Below are 18,197 nucleotides of genomic sequence, written 5' to 3' on the forward strand. Positions count from 1 at the left end.
CAAATGGCCTTTTGAATGGGAGTGCTAGGGCCACTTTTATGCTAGCCTCAAAATAGCTACTTTTAAAACACTAAGAAGGCTCGACACAACATGAAACTTTGCTCGAAGTATCACCAGGGGCTCTACACCTTAACGAAAGCATTGACAACATTGTTTGTGTTCACAGAGTTTACTAAAAAGAAAGGTTTTGTAGCCAGTCAAAAACAGTCGAGGGAGGAGAGTAAAGATGGAAAACTCCAAAAGCTTAGTTCCATATAAATAGTACGCTGCTGCATCACTAGTAAGGCTTCTACTGTAACTAGTTAGACAAGCCATATATGTTTTTTCGCCCCCCCCCCCGCAGTTTTCCTTGGATTAGGGTGGCACCTAAATCATGGTTGCAGCTGTGGTCCTGCTCCGCGCCCTGCTATGCCCTGCTATGCCCTGCTACACCCAGCTATGCCCTGCTACGTCCTGCTATGCCTTGCTACGTCCTGCTATGCCCTGCAATGCCCTGCTACACCCTGTAATGCCCTGCAGTTCCCTGCTATGCCATGAACTAGTACGAGTATTTCTAGTCATAGTTCCATTATCTTTATTACGACTATAATTGTCACTGTTCATCACACCCCCAACCATCACTGTCAGACACCGCCTACCAAGAGCCTGGGTCTGTCTGAGGTTTCTCCCTAACAGGAAGTTTTCCTCACCACTTGAGGTTTCTGCCTAAAAGGGAATTTTGTTTGGGGGAATTACTGGAATTGTTCGGTCTTTGTACATTATAGAGTGTGGTCTAGACCTACTCTATCTGTAAAGTGTTTTGAGATAACTCTTGTTATGAAAGATGGCACAAATTTTAAATTAAGCACCAAATATGGCAATGTCTGGACTCTGCTAGCTTTTTTTCAGATTCTCTAAGTGTGTTGTAAAAAAGTGTGGAAACCTAAGAAAGCTAATGTTACACAATTCCTACCAGCCAAAGCCAGCAGGCTGATTGCCAAGATTCTCCCCAGGTCCCGCAGAACTTTCCGGGCTTTGGCCTTCAGGCGCTCAGCCAGCTGCTTGGCTCTCGTTGCTGTGGAAACCTCCTCATCAGGGTCACCAGGTAATGACCTTTCTTCTTCTTCATCTTCATCTTCTTTTTCTACTTCTTCTTCTTCTTCATCTCCTGAAGTCTCTTCCTCCTCATGATCTGTGTTTCTTTCTGTTGAATCATCCTCAAGCTAACGTCGGAAAGGGACAAAAATAAAGTCAAAGTTTTAAGTACAGTAAAGTCACACATTAATTTACAATTAATGTACCTACATTATCTATAAATACAAATGACTGTGGTGTTCCCATTGTTTACACTTCCATTACTTTGTGAAAAACGGTAAGTGCGCAGTCTTACTATAGTAAAGGAAGTGTTTTTCAAATTTTCACAACTGTGTATGTAACGTCAGACATCTTACCTGGACATATTGGTATCTTTGCTCTTTTACCTGTTCACTGTTTCTTTCAAACAGTACAATGTATAACTGTTTCATTCTTATTTGGTGTTTCTTTATTTCCAAAAAAGGCTTCATGAACTTTCCCTATATACAGTATGTGTTCACTAACAAGTCTAAAACAATAAACCATTGCAGTCAGCAGTGTTTGAAATGCACCAGGCTGAAATCCGTAGCCTACTGTTTTGAATGTGTGGTTAACAGTTTTGACAGCAAGTGTGTTAGCATTTGAACAACGTGCTGTAAATCCACAATGTTGTGCAGGTTGTTGTTAAAGCCATGGGATAAGTGTGTAGAGTTTTGAAAACTGTGTTCAAGCAATGAAAAACGAACTAGAGTTTGGACCACATGAACTGCTGCTGTGCAGACTGTAGTTAGAGTTTTACTCCAGTTGTGCCCACTGTCGTCTAGCAATCAAAAAAACTGTAATAAAGGAATCATAATGGTCAAGTCCTGGCATGGCCAATGACCTGAATTATTTAATTATTAAATTATACTGTTGATTTGAAAGACAGTGGGACAATCCTGACACCATCCCTCAAGGCCTGGGCCTCTCTATACCAGCTTACCTCCCTTACCGACCAGACTCAAGCCCCTTTTACACAGAGATTCCACAATACTGCCATAAAGAAGATCTGCCATTACACTAGCTTTGTTATTTACACTTAACCAAACAATACCTCCCTAATGCGGCACCAAAGTGTGATTTAAGATAGCATGCTGGCATTCCGGAAGCAAAAGAGGAGTTACGTGTAGCACAATAGCGTCGGAGTTTAGTGTGTGTGTGTGGTCCCGCCATGCCGCCTGTCTCTTTACACAGATGTCGATTCAGCTCTGTTACTACCTATGATGCCGGATTAACGCTAGAAAGACTCTCCCGCCATTCATACTTTTTATACAGAACAGCGAGGCAGAATAACGGCGCAACATTCCTGCCTTGAACAGGCTGTGTGAATGGGCTTCTGTCTCTCCTTCCACATTGTACATCTGGTGGATGGAAAGAGAAGGGCAAAGGTTTGGTTTGGGGAATTAGAAATGTGACTGGAGGGGAGGGACAGAGGCCACATTTCAACCTAGTTTTACTGTAAAATCAGTCCTGAGTGATCTGATCACAAGATGGACAGCTCTAAGTACATGTGTTCCCACTTGGCAGCATAATGTGTCCTATGATCGGATCAGATTTTATAACCAGGTGGAAATGGGGTCAGAGAGACAGGCTGCAGCATTTAAAGTGCTCGTATTATGCTCATTTTCAGGTTCATAATTGTATTTAGAGGGTGTACCAGAATAGGTTTATGTGGTTTAATTTTCAGAAAACACCATACATTTGTTGTACTGCACATTGCTGCACCCTGTGTGTTGAGCTCTCTGTTTTAGCTACAGAGTGAGGCATTTCACATGCACATGTGCAGTAAGTACTACTAGCTTGTCAGTTGCAGAGCATTAGGGAGTGCCAAGCTAGCAGCTAGGCGAGCATTATGTTGGGAATAGCTATGGGTACAGATTCAATTATTGGCAAATTATCAAAGATGTTTTATAAATATTAATAAAGTTATGAATGTGTGTATTAATAACTTTACCAAATTGACAAACAATCAAAACGGGGCACCACCCTGGAACCAGGGGCCAATACTTGAGCTGTGAAATAGTCTCATAGGTGGTGTTCTCTTTAAAATACAGATCTTAATTAATTTGATTAATTTATCTGGTATCTTTGAAAGGAACAGAAGAAGGGTGAATTTGAGCACCGACTTGTTTAACCAGCCCTTATTACAACAAATACACAAATAATCACAACAACTGCTATTTAAAGTATAATAGAATTTATTTAACTTCAAAATTATCAATGGCCAATCAACAATTCTTCAATCATCAAAACCTATGTACCTTTTTTACAACCAAAAGCAACAAACAACAGACATGTAGCAGTCATGTGTCTGCACTGTAAAAAAGTACAGACCCATTTAGTTATGTCCACTTATTTCTTATTTTTAACTGAACGAGCTTATACAAGTTGTGGATTTTGAACTCAACTTTATGAGTTTTTGAAAGTTAAATTTGCATTTATTCATTGGGTCAACTATTTAAATTTTTTGTCAGATATGTATGTGTTTATTGAACTTGGGTATGTAAGTTAAGTTATCAGTTGAAAAAAAAGCGTAGAGACTATTCAAATTTCAACTAAAATATAACACGTGTTGTGGCAAACAAGAAAGCATTAGTGCCACCGGCGGAGGGAGTACCTGTCAACGGCTTGTGAATTGTGAATTTGGCATTTCACTCTTCTCAAATTGAAATGGAAAGTACTTTTCAAAAATCACGTAACGTTTTAGTAATGTTTAGCTCCGCCCACATTTAGCCCAACCCCGATCTGCATACTGCAGTCAGGTGCAATTGGTTCATTGGCTGGTCAATTCCCATGATGCAAGGCGGTAAATAGAGTTGTGTTAAAATTTGCTGAAAAGTTTGCAGTTTGTTCGAAATACAAATGTAACTTTATGAATTTCGTTCATTAAACATGTCTGCTTAGAATGTAGTGTTTTGTTGCCTGGTAATTGTCATTGTTGTGCTGGTTTACATTTGTAAGCATGACCGTAACCGTGGCTGTTACGTTTGATAAGAAGAGCTGGAGTATTGCAGTGTTAAACTTTGAGTAGTAATAGACTTCCTTCAGCCATTAAGCTGCGGCGTGTCACTTCACTAGCAGCCCTTTTGTGTCAAGTGATGCAAGATCAGCGGCTTTAGAGGGGCCCCTATTTTGCACGGGGCCCTGGGGTGGCCGCACCCAAACACCCACGCTATCTCTGCTATAAATGTGGTTATGTTGTTTTAACTTGAAACTGTGAGTCGTAATAAAGCAGGAAAGTATGTCTGTTATACTAGGCAAGGAAGGTTTCTTGCATTATTAAAGAAAATAAATTATTTGTTTTAACTTAAAGTATGAAGTTAAACCAAGTAATAAAAAGTTAAATCAACTAAAAGAACAACTTTAACAAAACTAGAACACTGTAGTTACATCAACCTCATTAACTTTAATTTTCCAAGTTGAGTGAACTTCGATTTTCAAGGCAGCAGGTGAACTTGCATTTCCAAGTTAAACTACCTTTGAGCCTACTTACCTTGTGAGTGAGTGAGTGAGTGAGTGAGTGTGTGTGTGTGTGTGTGTGTGTGTGTGTGTGAGGAGGAGGGGGTGTGACTAAACCGGGTGGTTGCTAGGCCCCCAATTGACTCGGCGGTCACAATCAGATTAATGACCAAAACGTGCAACAGTAGCACCTTATTAATCAATCACATTAAATGTCGTAACCAAAATTTGCAGCATTAGCAAGTCACTAACATTAATAAAACATACTATGTTCTAAATCTCTGCCCAGAACACTAAGCCTTACTGTATGTTGTCTGTTCGGTTTTGTCCATAGATTTCCACGGGGAAACAGAACGCAATCCGGCCGCTTGTCAGCAGTGCGCGGCAAAACTTGTGATCCGTAGTCGACTTTGAAGAAACAACGGTGTCCTTGTTGTCCGATTTACTTCTAGAGAAACGGTGTTCTCTTCCGCAGATTTGAAACACTGGTCGTGCTTCACAGAGTCCAATGGTGCTCACCAGAACTCCGAAATAGTTCACTTTTCGGGAAGATGAAGCTATTTAAAGCAGATGCCTGCATGCATCCTTTTAGCAACAGGGTTGCAAACGGAAGACAAGAAAGAAGTGGGGGGCGACGTAAAGTTTTATAGCTCAGGCCACCGGACATGGCTCCATGCTGTGTTTATGGTCCCGCTGAACCAATGGGGAGAATCAGAGCTCTTGAAAGTGTGAACACCTTTCTGCAGCCCCTCCCTTCGGCCATTTTGTGACCTCTCCTTCCTCTAGGAGTTTGGTGAAAAAGGATTTGGAATTTAACACAGGCCTGATCCCTTTGTTTATGTCACGTCCCGGTGACTTTCTGGGCTGGTATGACTGTGTTTTTGTTTTTTTTCCTCGTTTGGTTGCTTGCAGTTTGGCAGAGGCCTGTACTACGAAGTGAGATCAACATGTCCTGGATTTCTTTCAGTTACCCGGCTTCACCTAACCTAACACCCGCGGTCCCGCATAAGCTGTAACACGACGCTGGTTATCAACTAGTTCAGTCAACCCAGGGTTTCCCAATCCAGCAGCGCGCGCGTTCACATAAAAGAGGCGGTGTTTGCACAGCACGACCAATCGCAAACATCTACCAGAGCCACATATTTTACATAAGAGGAAATTATAATTCTACATAAATATGAATAACACAGACACGGTTTTGCAGGCAAAACGCAATACAGTCGCTGCTTCCTAAAACAGGAAGGAAAGCTGGCAAAAAAATAGCCGACGCTGTAGATGCGTAAATCACAACGCTTATTAATATCACTTCCCCATCAGTCAGGACCAAGATCTGACCATAATTACACTTGTGCACTTTCCATAAACTGTCGTTGCTTTAGCCTAGTAATTTCAGTTGCAACCCTGGCAGTGGGAAGCCATCGTGAGAGCAAATAAAATATATAAAAACAAAATTCAAACTGATTGCGCATTGGCAACACACGGCTCAAGAAGCCGAGCCGATATGAAATTCCCTCCCATTACAATCTATATATTTCATAAATATACACATCAGGAAATGCTAACGGGGTTGTCGGTCTCTAAATGTTTTAACTTTTATGTACGCACCCCTTTAGTACAGACCTCTGGTGTGTTTTGTTTTCTCCATTTCCCTAACGTCATTTTCCACAGTGTGTGGACACACCTCCTCCTGCTGCTTTCTCCTCGCACCTGCTTCCAATTCACTAATCAACTCACCTGCTACTCATCAGCTCATCTACCTCCTTTAAAGATCAGTGTGACCTTCTGCTCAACGCCAGATTGTTACTTACCTTGAGTATGAGTTCTTTGCTGCTCTCGCTAGTGTTTTCTTGTTCTGAGTTTTTGCCTCGATCTAACTTGTCTGTTTCCGTGTCCTAGAAGAAATACTCACCTCCAGCAACCACCAGATCTTGGACCCAGTCAGCTCCACTCCAGTCTCCTGCTTCTACAAACATTGATCTCCTCACCACACTCCGCTACCAGCTCCTACCACTACGGACCAGTTCATCTCCTACCACAAGTTATTTTTGACAATTTTTCACTACTTCAGTGTCCGCATCTGAGTTCTGTCCCCCAAACCTGACAGTTTAAAAACACCCATGTTGACCGCATGGTCTCCTTTGTTCCAGAGGGTGTTCAGGCTCCACAGTTGCCTGTAGGCTGCATGGTTGAGATCTCTATTTAAGAGATAATGTTTAATACTTAATTTCCTCGGTCCCAACAATTATAACGTGTGTTACAAAGTGACACACGTTCGTCACGGAAGTAAAGGCTGGACTACAATTGAGCTGTTTGTGAACAGTGTTTTCTCTGGAAGATGGTAAGTCCCTTTGGGGTGGACTTTGGGCTTTTTCATTTTGTAAACCTATAACTTGCACAAAAAAGATATATAACACAATAAAGGAAAGGGAAAAAACCAAAAAGCATAATATGAGCACTTTAACACCTCACCAAGTACCAGCCTGCTTCAGTACCTCCACCGTCAGGCCCGTCCCCAAAAAACCCAGGACCACAGTGGCATTCTGTGGCATTGAAATCATTTGAGCCCTTGTTCTGTCTCCCATCAGAACCATTACTTACCCACTCCTGGACCCTGAGCTGGGGAAACACAGACTCCAGGACCAGCAGCAATCATTCCAAGGCTTGAGTCCAATATCACCTCCTCCATCACCATCTGGTATACTGAAGTCTGCCCTTGTCCTTTGCAGTGGCAGCAGTGCTCATTTGCTCTGCTGAAAAGGTTATTGGCTGCAATCTGCCATCGTTCCAGGACTGCAGGTCTCCAGAACTCGTTGACTTTCAGAGAGGTCCCACCTACGTCGCCAACCTCTAAGGCAGTCCCACCTACATAGCCAACATAGAGAGCGGTTCTGCCTACGTCGCCAACCTCCAGAGCGGTCCCACCTACGTCACTGCCAACTAGAGTGGATCCCGCTTATGTCGCCAACCTCCAGGGCAGTCCCATCTACGTCCCCAACCTCCAAAGTGGTCCCACCTTCATTGCTGACCTCCAGGTTGTCCTCCAGAGCCACTCCGCCCATCTGCCCAACCTCCTGCCCGAAACACCTAATTCAGGTTCATACTGCTGGAAGAGTACGGAGAAACCCTGTTCATTTGTACATAATACTATTGTGCTATACTAGGTGCCTCAAGGGGCGGTAACCCACGAACACCGTGGTGGACACCGGTGGTCAGGGAAGCCGTCCGACTGAAGAAGGAGTCTTTCCGGGATATGTTATCCCAGACGACTCCGGAGGCAGTTGCAAGGTACTGAAGGGCCCGAAGGGCTGCAGCCTCTGCCGTGAAAGAGGCAAAGCAGCGTGTGTGGGAGAAGTTCGGTGAAGACATGGAGAAGGACTTTTGGTCGGCACCAAGGTGCTTCTGGAAAACCGTTCGCCACCTCAGGAGGGGGAAGCGAGCAACCATCCAAGCTGTGTACGTAAGGATGGGACGCTGTTGACCTCAACTGAGGAGGTAATAGGGCGGTGGAAGGAGCACTTTGAGGAACTCCTAAATCCGACTAATACGCCCTCTATGGTAGAGGCAGAGCTGGAGGATGAGGGGGGATTGGCATCAATTTCCCTGGTGGAGGTTGCTGAGGTAGTTAAACAACTCCACAGTGGCAAAGCCCCAGGAATTGATGAGATCCGTCCAGAAATGCTTAAAGCTCTGGGTGTGGAGGGGTTGTCTTGGTTGACACGCCTCTTCAACATTGCGTGGAAGTCTGGGACGGTGCCTAAGGAGTGGCAGACCCGGGGTGGTGGTTCCCCTTTTAAAAAAAGGGGGGACCAGAGGGTGTGTGCCAATTACAGGGGTATCACACTTCTCAGCCTCCCGGTAAAGTCTACTCGAAGGTACTGGAAAGGAGGGTTCGGTCGATAGTCGAATCTCAGGTTGAAGAGGAACAATGCGGATTCCGTCCTGGTCGTGGAACAACGGACCAGATCTTTACTCTCGCAAGGATCCTGGAGGGAGCCTGGGAGTATGCCCAACCAGTCTACATGTGTTTTGTGGATCTGGAGAAGGCGTATGACCGGGTGCCCCGGGAGATACTGTGGGAGGTGCTGCGGGAGTACGGGGTGAGGGGGTCCCTTCTCAGGGCCATCCAATCTCTGTACGACCAAAGCGAGAGCTGTGTCCGGGTTCTCGGCAGTAAGTCGGACTCGTTTCAGGTGAGAGTTGGCCTCCGCCAGGGCTGCGCTTTGTCACCAATCCTGTTTGTAGTATTTATGGACAGGATATCGAGGCGTAGTCGGGGTGGAGAGGGGTTGCAGTTCGGTGGGCTGGGGATCTCATTGCTGCTTTTTGCAGATGATGTGGTCCTGATGGCATCATCGGTCTGTGACCTTCAGCACTCACTGGATCGGTTCGCAGCCGAGTGTGAAGCGGCTGGGATGAGGATCAGCACCTCTAAATCGGAGGCCATGGTTCTCAGCAGGAAACCGATGGAGTGCCTTCTCCAGGTAGGGAATGAGTCCTTACCCCAAGTGAAGGAGTTCAAGTACCTTGGGGGTCTTGTTCGCGAGTGAGGGGACAATGGAGCGGGAGATTGGTCGGAGAATCGGCACAGCAGGTGCGGTATTACATTCAATTTATCGCACCGCTAGACGAAAAGAGAGCTGAGCCAGAAGGCAAAGCTCTCAATCTACCGGTCAGTTTTTGTTCCTACCCTCACCTATGGTCATGAAGGCTGGGTCATGACCGAAAGAACAAGATCCAGGGTACAAGCGGCCGAAATGGGTTTCCTCAGGAGGGTAGCTGGCGTCTCCCTTAGAGATAGGGTGAGAAGCTCAGTTATCCGTGAGGAGCTCGGAGTAGAGCCGCTGCTCCTTTGCGTCGAAAGGAGCCAGTTGAGGTGGTTCGGGCATCTGGTAAGGATGCCCCCTGGGCGCCTCCCTAGGGAGGTGTTCCAGGCACGTCCAGCTGGGAGGAGGCCTCGGGGGAGACCCAGGACTAGGTGGAGGGATTATATCTCTAACCTGGCCTGGGAACGCCTCGGGATCCCCCAGTCGGAGCTGGTTAATGTGGCCCGGGAAAGGGAAGTTTGGGGTCCCCTGCTGGAGCTGCTACCCCCGCGACCCGACCCCGGATAAGCGGATGAAGATGGATGGATGGATGGATTGTGCTGGTACCACTAATTATGTAAATCTTACATGAGTAGCTTGGGGAGGTGCATTATTGAGTATGTAAAGGCAATATAGTGCCAAACCTATCCAAATGCAAATGCTTTTATTGTGAAAAATAAATGCATTGGGCACGGACTGAAGTCTAACAGGCGAGGTTGCGGACTGAAGGCTGGCAGGCCAGGGTGCAGACTGAAGGCTAGCAGGCCCAATTGCAGGCTGGAGGATAGCAGTCTGTTGACTAGCAGGCTGGAGGCTAGACTGGAGGTTAGCTGACAGAGGTGAAGGCCGAAGGCTAGCAGGCCCAGCACTCACAGACAAGGAGGCTAGAGCAATGGTCAAGTTATCTGCCAATCCAGTTCACTAACCAAGGCTTGGAAGAGACTTTTCGGAGTGCCAGTAACAGAGCTGCCTCCTTGCACTAAATACTGGCATTTTGGCTGTGGTTTAAAGTGCACTGGATGCTGTCAATCACATGATCAACTTTGTTTGCAAAGAATGCTTCACTTGCTGGGTCCATGTTTGGCCAGGTCGTACTGTCACAACTCAGGAAATGCAGTATTTGACCCAAACGCAGACAGGATAAGTTCAGCAATTTATAGCCAAAGGGAAGGTATCAATATGCTTGCAGGCAGGCAGGTACAAGTCCAGGTTAAGGTTTGGGTAACAGAAACTCAAAAGCAATAGCACAAGACAAGAAAGTCAGAAATCATTGTAACTTTAACAAAGGAAATGAACAGAACTGGGCTCGTACTGATGCGCGTTCCATTTGTACTCGGAAGTCGAATTTTCCAAGGTCAAAGTCAGAAACATGCCCCCTGAACTCAGATTTCCGAGCTTGGAAGTCGGACAACCTCTGAGTCACACACGTCATTCCCAGCTCCGGCTTCCAATTTCCAAGGTAAATGAAACGCACTACGAGAGGCTGATAAGGGAATGAGATGCAGATAAGGTGTAGGCAGGAAAGGCCAGGCAACTACAGAGCCAATGAGGGAAGTGGGAAGAGGTGTTTAGATGGGTAGGGTAGGCAGGTGATGGGGAAAGGACAGAAAGTCCAAAGGCATCTGGTGGATGGATACAAAGAAATGCCAATTACGGGGCCTGTTGAATAGGGAATGTGGCTGGGAGAGGGACAGAGAGACAGACCCAAAAAGAATGGATGCATGAACACATCTGAGATATACATGGCATGGTCCACCAGTAGTAATCCACAGTTCTTTACTCACTTAGACTTCTGCTTGGGAGTTACAAAAAATGAATCTTTATTTATTTATTATGCCACATATTTAATGGTTATATAAATCAGAATTTTTGGTTTCACCTCTGTATGAAAGTTTTATGGGGCCCCTGCTCCTATACACACTGCTTATGCTGCAGTCTTCTTAATTCGTCAAATCTTATTTATGGGAGCAGGCAGCAGCCCAGGGGTGTAATGATACATTTAATAAAGACACATACATTGTACCAATTTTCTTTACTGCTTGTTGTCACTCTTCAACATTATGTGTTATTATATGTAATCAGGTTTACATATAATTACAATATAGGTCTGACTAAGAATAAAAATAGAAAACCGTTCTCTTTATTGGGCTGTTGCTCACAATTGTAGATACGACAACACACATACTAGTCTAATATCCCTGAACACACAGTATAGAAAAGTACCAGCAAAACACCCAGTCGTGATATGCTGTAACAGGTGACAAATATCTCATGTTTCTTACTACTGAGACAGCAATATCACAGAAACTCATCCTCCTCCTACAAAATGTGACTTCACTGCTATGTGTAAAATAATCCATTCAGACAGAGGTAGTTGGCTTAGGGAACCCTCTGAATTATGAAATATAATAAATTGTTTAGGAGAGAATCCCAATGCATCTACAGCAACACATAACAGCTTTTGGTGGCGGTTCAATCCCTGGCCCCAGCAGTCTACATGTCCTTGGGCAAGACACTGAACCCCAAATTGCACTCCATGCTGCGCCATCAGTGTGGGAATGTGCATGAATGTTTATCTGATGAGCAGGTGTTGTATGGCAGCCTAAACAAGTCCTCCAAACCATATGACGATATCGGTCGTCTATTCCTACCCTCTAATACGACAAACAGGAGCATTTCATAAATTAGCACCTCTAGTGTTGGCAGGAAATAAGCCTTTAATATCTAAATCAGAGAACGTAACGTTAACGTTAACTTTGTGAAACGGTCACAGTTTAGTTAGGTTTAGGTATCAACACTAGTTACTTAAATTTAGAAAAAAGATTGTGGTTTGGGTTAAAATCAGACGCTACTTCACTTCAGAATAGGCAGACAATGCAAAACGTGAAGTAGCTCCGTTTGTTCCATAAAGTTACAAATAAATCTTGTTGTTTACTTTAATTTTCAAACAGGACTCAAACCCCAGTCTCCTGTGTGAAAATCATGTGTTTGTTTGACACATCCACCACCCCACCTACCTTGCTGAACCTAAATATAGGTTGTAATTGCTCTTTTAACGACTAATGTGGGGAGGACAGTCTTGGCAGCCTCGACCTCTAGTGTATGAATGTGTGTGTGAATGGTGAATGGTGCCTGTAGTGTGTAAAAGCACTTTGAGTAGTCTTTAAGCCTAGAAAAGTGCTATATAAATGCATTCCATTTACATTTACAGATGTTTACAAGAAACTCCAGTATAAAAGCTCTAAAACCCCAGCTTCAACCATTGCAGCCCCCTACCTCTGGAACTCCCTACCCATACACATCCGTGACTGTACTGACCTGGTGCCCGTTTCAGGAAGGAGGTTGAACAACAGTCTAACTAAGAGTGTCACGAATCCAAAATATGGATTATATTGAAATTGAAATATTGGCAGCTTAGAGTCCAAAAGGACGCCGAGTTGGCTAATTTCCTCCTGAACAGGTAGCTAAGCATTAGCTTCAGGCTAATTTATCACGGCTACAAGGGACGGGCATTTTATGTCATTTCAACATTTGTGTACTCACATTGAATTATATAGGTAGAGTACCCGAGTTGGTTACTCGCAAAAACAATTGAGACACAGCCAGTAAAGTGATCCCGATTGGTCCTGGCTAACCGTGGCTAACGCTGCCATGCTAACCCTGCTAACGACTAACATTACCGGAGGAGCAGGCAAGCGAGCCACGGCTGTTGACGTAGACGACATTGGTGAGTTATTTGAAGCCAAGAGAGGGGGGCTGTAGCTAATTCGGAAAGAGAGGACCATGAGTTTGCAGTGAACATGTCGTTTTTTAGGTCGGGTAGAGTTGACTCTTGTATGTAATCGAAGTAGAAAGACGTGACTTTGGCCACTTCTTGATCTCCTTCTTCTGAATATATCGACTGGAACACTCTGAAGCATATACTGCCCCCATCAGTTCCAGAAGAGGCGCAGCACCGATGCTGCTAACACTGGCATCGTTGCTAACAGTGCCTACGGTGCTTCAAAAAAATGGGCATCGTCTGTGTTTTTTAGAACCGAAAGGTATCGGTAGTATCGGTTCTCGTGACATCCCTAATCTAACCCTGAACTCTGAGTTGATTTCCCTGAGATGGGAAACTCTGAGTTTTTGGTTCCAGAACAGCTGATTTAAGTTGGTTCAATCAACTCAGAGTAGGTTCACTCCACTATAAAAAGGCAGCATGAATGGAGCCATGATACTACGATTCAACATGGTAACACCCACAAAGAAACTGGTCAGTGGAAATACTCAAGCGCACATACAGCGAGTTTGAACATGTATTTCGTTAAAAAAGCAACACAGCGGCTGCTGCAAAAGAGAGAAAATTTGAGTGGGAGAAAATTGCTGCTAGAGTAAATGTGTAAGTTCCAATATAGTGTATTAATATCATATTTAATCATAAATATAATATTACTGGTGAAATGGTATTGAACCTACAATCTATTTAATTTAGGTGCAATCCTGCGGGCGAAAAAGTCCTAGGCCTATTAATCCCATTCTGAGGCTGCAGCACCATCATTAATATAAGGGACATTCTAAAACGCTTAACGTGAAAAAGCTTAACGTGGTTTAATGTACCTAAACAATGATCAATGATCACCAAATTTCTCATGGCCATATCTTGTCATGAACACTTGCCTGTCAAAAAAACTAAACCGAAATCCAACGATTATAGAAGTTATCTCACGTTAACGTTTTCTTCTTCATTGGCGCCTATGGCGAGGAAAAAGCTTAACGTGGTTTAATGTACCTAAACAACGATCGATCATCACCAACAACCGTATTTCTCTCTCATATTGCTTTATGAGAGAGGAATTTGGTGATGATTGATCGTTGTTTAGGTACATTTCAGCTTTTTCACGTTAAGCTTTTTCCTTACAATAGCCTTAATAAAGCAGAAACGCTTAATGTCAGATAACGTCCATAATAATTGGACTTTGGGTTCAATTTTTTGACAGTTTTCAGTGGTTATAAGGAGCAATGTGGTGATGATCGTTGTTTAGGTACATTAAACCACGTTAAGCTTTTTCACGTTAGGACTTATAAAGAGCCTCAACAACTAGACTAGATACTCTAGTTAGGAAGAGGCTTTACGTGCTCACGTTTACGGTATTCCCGAGTTACGACGCTAGTTTGCTGCTCCAGCAAAAACTTACTCAACTCTGCTTTGGATTGGATTTAAACTACACTAGTTATACTCAAGCACTTATAGTTCTCTTCTCTTACAGCGACTTCTCTCCCTCTCCTGCTCTCTCTTGCTCTGTCTGTCAAATGTTTAGCTATTCCTCTGCCTCCTTTAGTGATAATGATACATGTAATAAATGTAGTTTATTCGCTGCTCTGGAGGCGAGGCTTAGTGAGTTAGATGCACGGCTCCACACCATGGAATCAAAATGCTTCCGTAGCTAACCAGCGCCCCATAGCTGGTGCGGGCCAACATACTGTAGCTTCTGTTAGCAGTCCCCCGGCAGGCCCCGAACAGCCGGGCAAGTGGGTGACTGTCCGAAGGAAGCATAGAGCTAGCTCTAAACCGGGGAGTGCACATGACGGCGGTCGCTCTAAACCGGAGCATCTTCGCCTTTCTAACAGTTTCTCCCCACTCAGTGATACACCCGCTGAGAAGCCAACTCTGGTTATTGGGAGCTCTATACTACGAAATGTGAGGTTGCCGGCTCCAGCGGCTGCGGTCGTGTGCGTCCCTGGGGCCAGAGGGGGCGATGTAGAATCCTATCTAAAGCTGGATAAAAATAACCGTAAATACAGTAAGCTCATACTTCATGTAGGTGGTAATGATACCCGATTACGTAAATCGGAGTTCACTAAATGTTAAATCACTTTGTGCATATGCAAAGACAATGTCGGACTCAGTAGTTTTCTCTGGACCCCTGCCAAACCTGATCAGCGATGACATGTACAGCCGCATGTCATCCTTCAACCGCTGGTTGTCGGAATGGTACCCAGCTAATAATATGGGCTATGTGAATAACTGGAGGGCATTCTGGGGAAAGCCTGGTCTGATTAGGAGAGACTGCATTCATCCCACTTTGGACGGAGCCGCTCTCATATCAAAAAATCTGATCGAGTCTATTATTGGTCATAAACCATGACAACCCAAGTTTGATATTAGTAATCAGAGGTACAGTGCAACACGCTCCTCTGTGCTTCCATTGGAGCAGTCACCCACTCAGAGTCTAATAACCATGGTGTCTGTCCCCCGACTCAGATCGGTTAAATCAAAGGTAAACAAAAGAGGGGCTATACTTAACAACCTATAGGGAATTAAAACAACCACTGCAATGATAGAAGAGAATAGGAAAATTAGATGTGGACTATTAAATATTAGATCTCTGTCTTCTAAAGCAGTATTGGTAAACGATTTGATATCAGATAATCAAATTGATCTATTCTGTCTTACCGAAACCTGGCTGTGCCATGAAGAATACGTTAGTCTAAATGAAGCCACTCCTCCCAGTCATAATAATACTCAAATTCCTAGAGGCTCAGGCCGAGGAGGGGGAGTTGCAGCCATATTTGATCAAAGCCTGTTAATTAATCCTAAAGCTAAACTAAATTATAACTCGTTTGAAAGCCCTGTTCTTAATCTTCAACATCCAACATGGAAAACATTACAGCCAATTATATTTGTTGTTGTTTACCGAGCTCCAGGTCCGTATTCTGAATTTTTATCTGAATTCTCTGAGTTTTTATCATGTGTAGTCCTTAACTCAGACAAAGGACTTATTGTAGGTGATTTTAATATCCATGTGGACGTTGACAGCAATAGCCTTAGTACTGCTTTCAACTCACTATTAGATTCAGTGGTTTTAGTCAGAGTGTGCATAAGGCCACGCACTGTTTTAACCACACCCTCGACCTTGTGCTGGCATATGGCATCAAAATTGAAGATTTAATAATATTTCCGCAGAATCCTTTATTATCAGACCATTTTTTAATAACTTTCGAATTCTTACTACCCGATTATACAAAATTAGATAAAAGCTTCTACACTGGATCTGACAGTGCTATAGCTAAATTTAAGGAAGATATTCCAACAGCATTTAACTCAATGTCGTGTTTTAATATAACAGAGGACCTTTATGCTAACTTTAGTCCCCCCGAAATTGATAATTTTGTAGACGCTGCTACGTCCTGCCTACGGACGACTTTAGACTCTGTTGCTCCCCTCAAAAAGAAGATGATGAAGCAAAGGAAACTAGCACCTTGGTACAACTCCCAAACTTGCCAATTAAAACAAATCTCGCAAAAACTTGAAAGTAAATGGCGTTCCACCAAACTGGAAGATTCTCGTTTAGATTGGCAAGACAGTCTGAAAACCTATAGGAAGGCCCTCAGAAATGCCAGAACAGACTATTACTCATCACTAATAGAAGAAAATAAGAACAACCCAAGGTTTCTTTTCAGCACTGTAGCCAGGCTGACAGAGAGTCACAGCTCTATTGAGCCATCTATTCCTATAGCTCTGAGTAGTGATGACTTCATGAGCTTCTTTAATGATAAAATTAAAACAATTAGAGATACAATTCATCACCTTTAGCCCTCAACTTCTAACGGTTCACCTTTAAACGCAGGACTCCTAGAAACAACGACAATACCTGACATATACTTAGACTGCTTTTATCCTATAGACCAACAATTAATGTTGAAGGTCTCTTCAGCTAAGCCATCTACCTGTCTCTTAGACCCCATCCCAACAAGGCTACTTAAAGAAGCGTTACCCATGGTTAACACTTCATTACTAGATATGATCAATATGTCTTTAGTAACAGGTTATGTACCGCAGTCATTTAAAGTAGCTGTGATAAAACCTCTTCTGAGAAAACCCACCCTCGATCCTGATGTCTTAGCCAACTATAGACCTATATCTAACCTTCCCTTTCTCTCCAAGATCCTCGAGAAGGTAGTCGCTAATCAGTTATGTGATTTTCTACATAGCAATAGTTTATTTGAGGACTTTCAGTCAGGATTTAGAATGCATCATAGCACAGAGACAGCACTGGTGAAAATTACTAACGACCTTCTAACTGCTGCTGACAAAGGACTTGTCCTATTAGAGCTTAGTGCTGAGTTCGACACTATTGACCATACCATCCTGTTACAGAGATTGGAACATTTAGTTGACATTAGAGGAATCACACTAAGCTGGTTTAAGTCCAATTTCTCTGATCGATCTCAATTTGTTAATGTTAACGATAAATCCTCCAGGTACGCTAAAGTTAGCCATGGTGTTCCACAAGGCTCAGTGCTTGGACCAATTCTATTCTCCTTATATATGCTTCCTCTAGGCAATATTATTAGGAAACAATTTTCACTGTTATGCGGATGACAACTAATTATACTTATCAATCAAGCCAGAGGAAACCAGTCAGTTAGCTAAACTTCAAGTATGCATTAAAGATATAAAATCATGGATGACCTACAATTTTCTGATGTTAAACTCAAACAAAACTGAAGTTATTGTGCTGGGCCCTAAACACCTCTGAACCTCATTACCCAAAGATATAATTACTCTGGATGGTATTGCCCTGGCCTCCAGCACTACTGTCAGAAATCTAGGAGTTATTTTTGATGAGGATATATCCTTTAACGCCCACTTAAAACAAATCTCAAGAACAGCTTTCTTTCATCGTCATAACATTGCCAAAATTAGGCACATCCTGTCTCAAAACAATGCTGAAAAACTAGTCCATGCATTCGTTACTTCCAGGCTGGACTACTGTAATTCCTTACTGTCAGGTTGCCCAAATAAGTCCCTTAAGACTTTCCAGCTGATCCAGAATGCTGCAGCGCGTGTTCTGACAAAAACTAAGAAAAGAGATCATCATATCATATTAGCTTCTCTGCATTGGCTTCCTGTCAAAATCCTTCTCCTGACCTACAAAGCTCTAAATGATCAAGCACCACCATATCTTGAAGAGCTCATAGTACCTTATTGACCCACTAGAGCACTCCGCTCCCAGAATGCAGAGTTACTTGTGGTTCCTAGAGTCTCTAAAAGTAAAATGGGAGCCAGAGCCTTTAGCT

General features: G+C 43.5%; 1 protein-coding gene and 1 pseudogene across 6 annotated transcripts in view; one reads left to right on the forward strand and one right to left on the reverse strand.

The window, feature by feature from the left end:
- The window catches only part of piezo1 (piezo type mechanosensitive ion channel component 1 (Er blood group)), a 188,845-nt gene that overhangs the window by 105,077 nt on the left and 65,571 nt on the right, over nt 1–18,197 (reverse strand). For all 6 annotated transcript variants that reach the window (XM_078272473.1, XM_078272468.1, XM_078272469.1 and 3 more), the window contains exon 5: nt 953–1,202. In XM_078272473.1, the coding sequence (XP_078128599.1) occupies nt 953–1,202 (250 nt within the window). The remainder of the gene's footprint in view (nt 1–952; nt 1,203–18,197) is intronic.
- Nucleotides 14,136–15,262, forward strand: LOC144532246 (uncharacterized; annotated as a pseudogene).

Source organism: Sander vitreus, chromosome 17 (genome assembly GCF_031162955.1).
Source record: "Sander vitreus isolate 19-12246 chromosome 17, sanVit1, whole genome shotgun sequence".
Classification (NCBI taxonomy): Eukaryota; Metazoa; Chordata; class Actinopteri; order Perciformes; family Percidae; genus Sander; species Sander vitreus.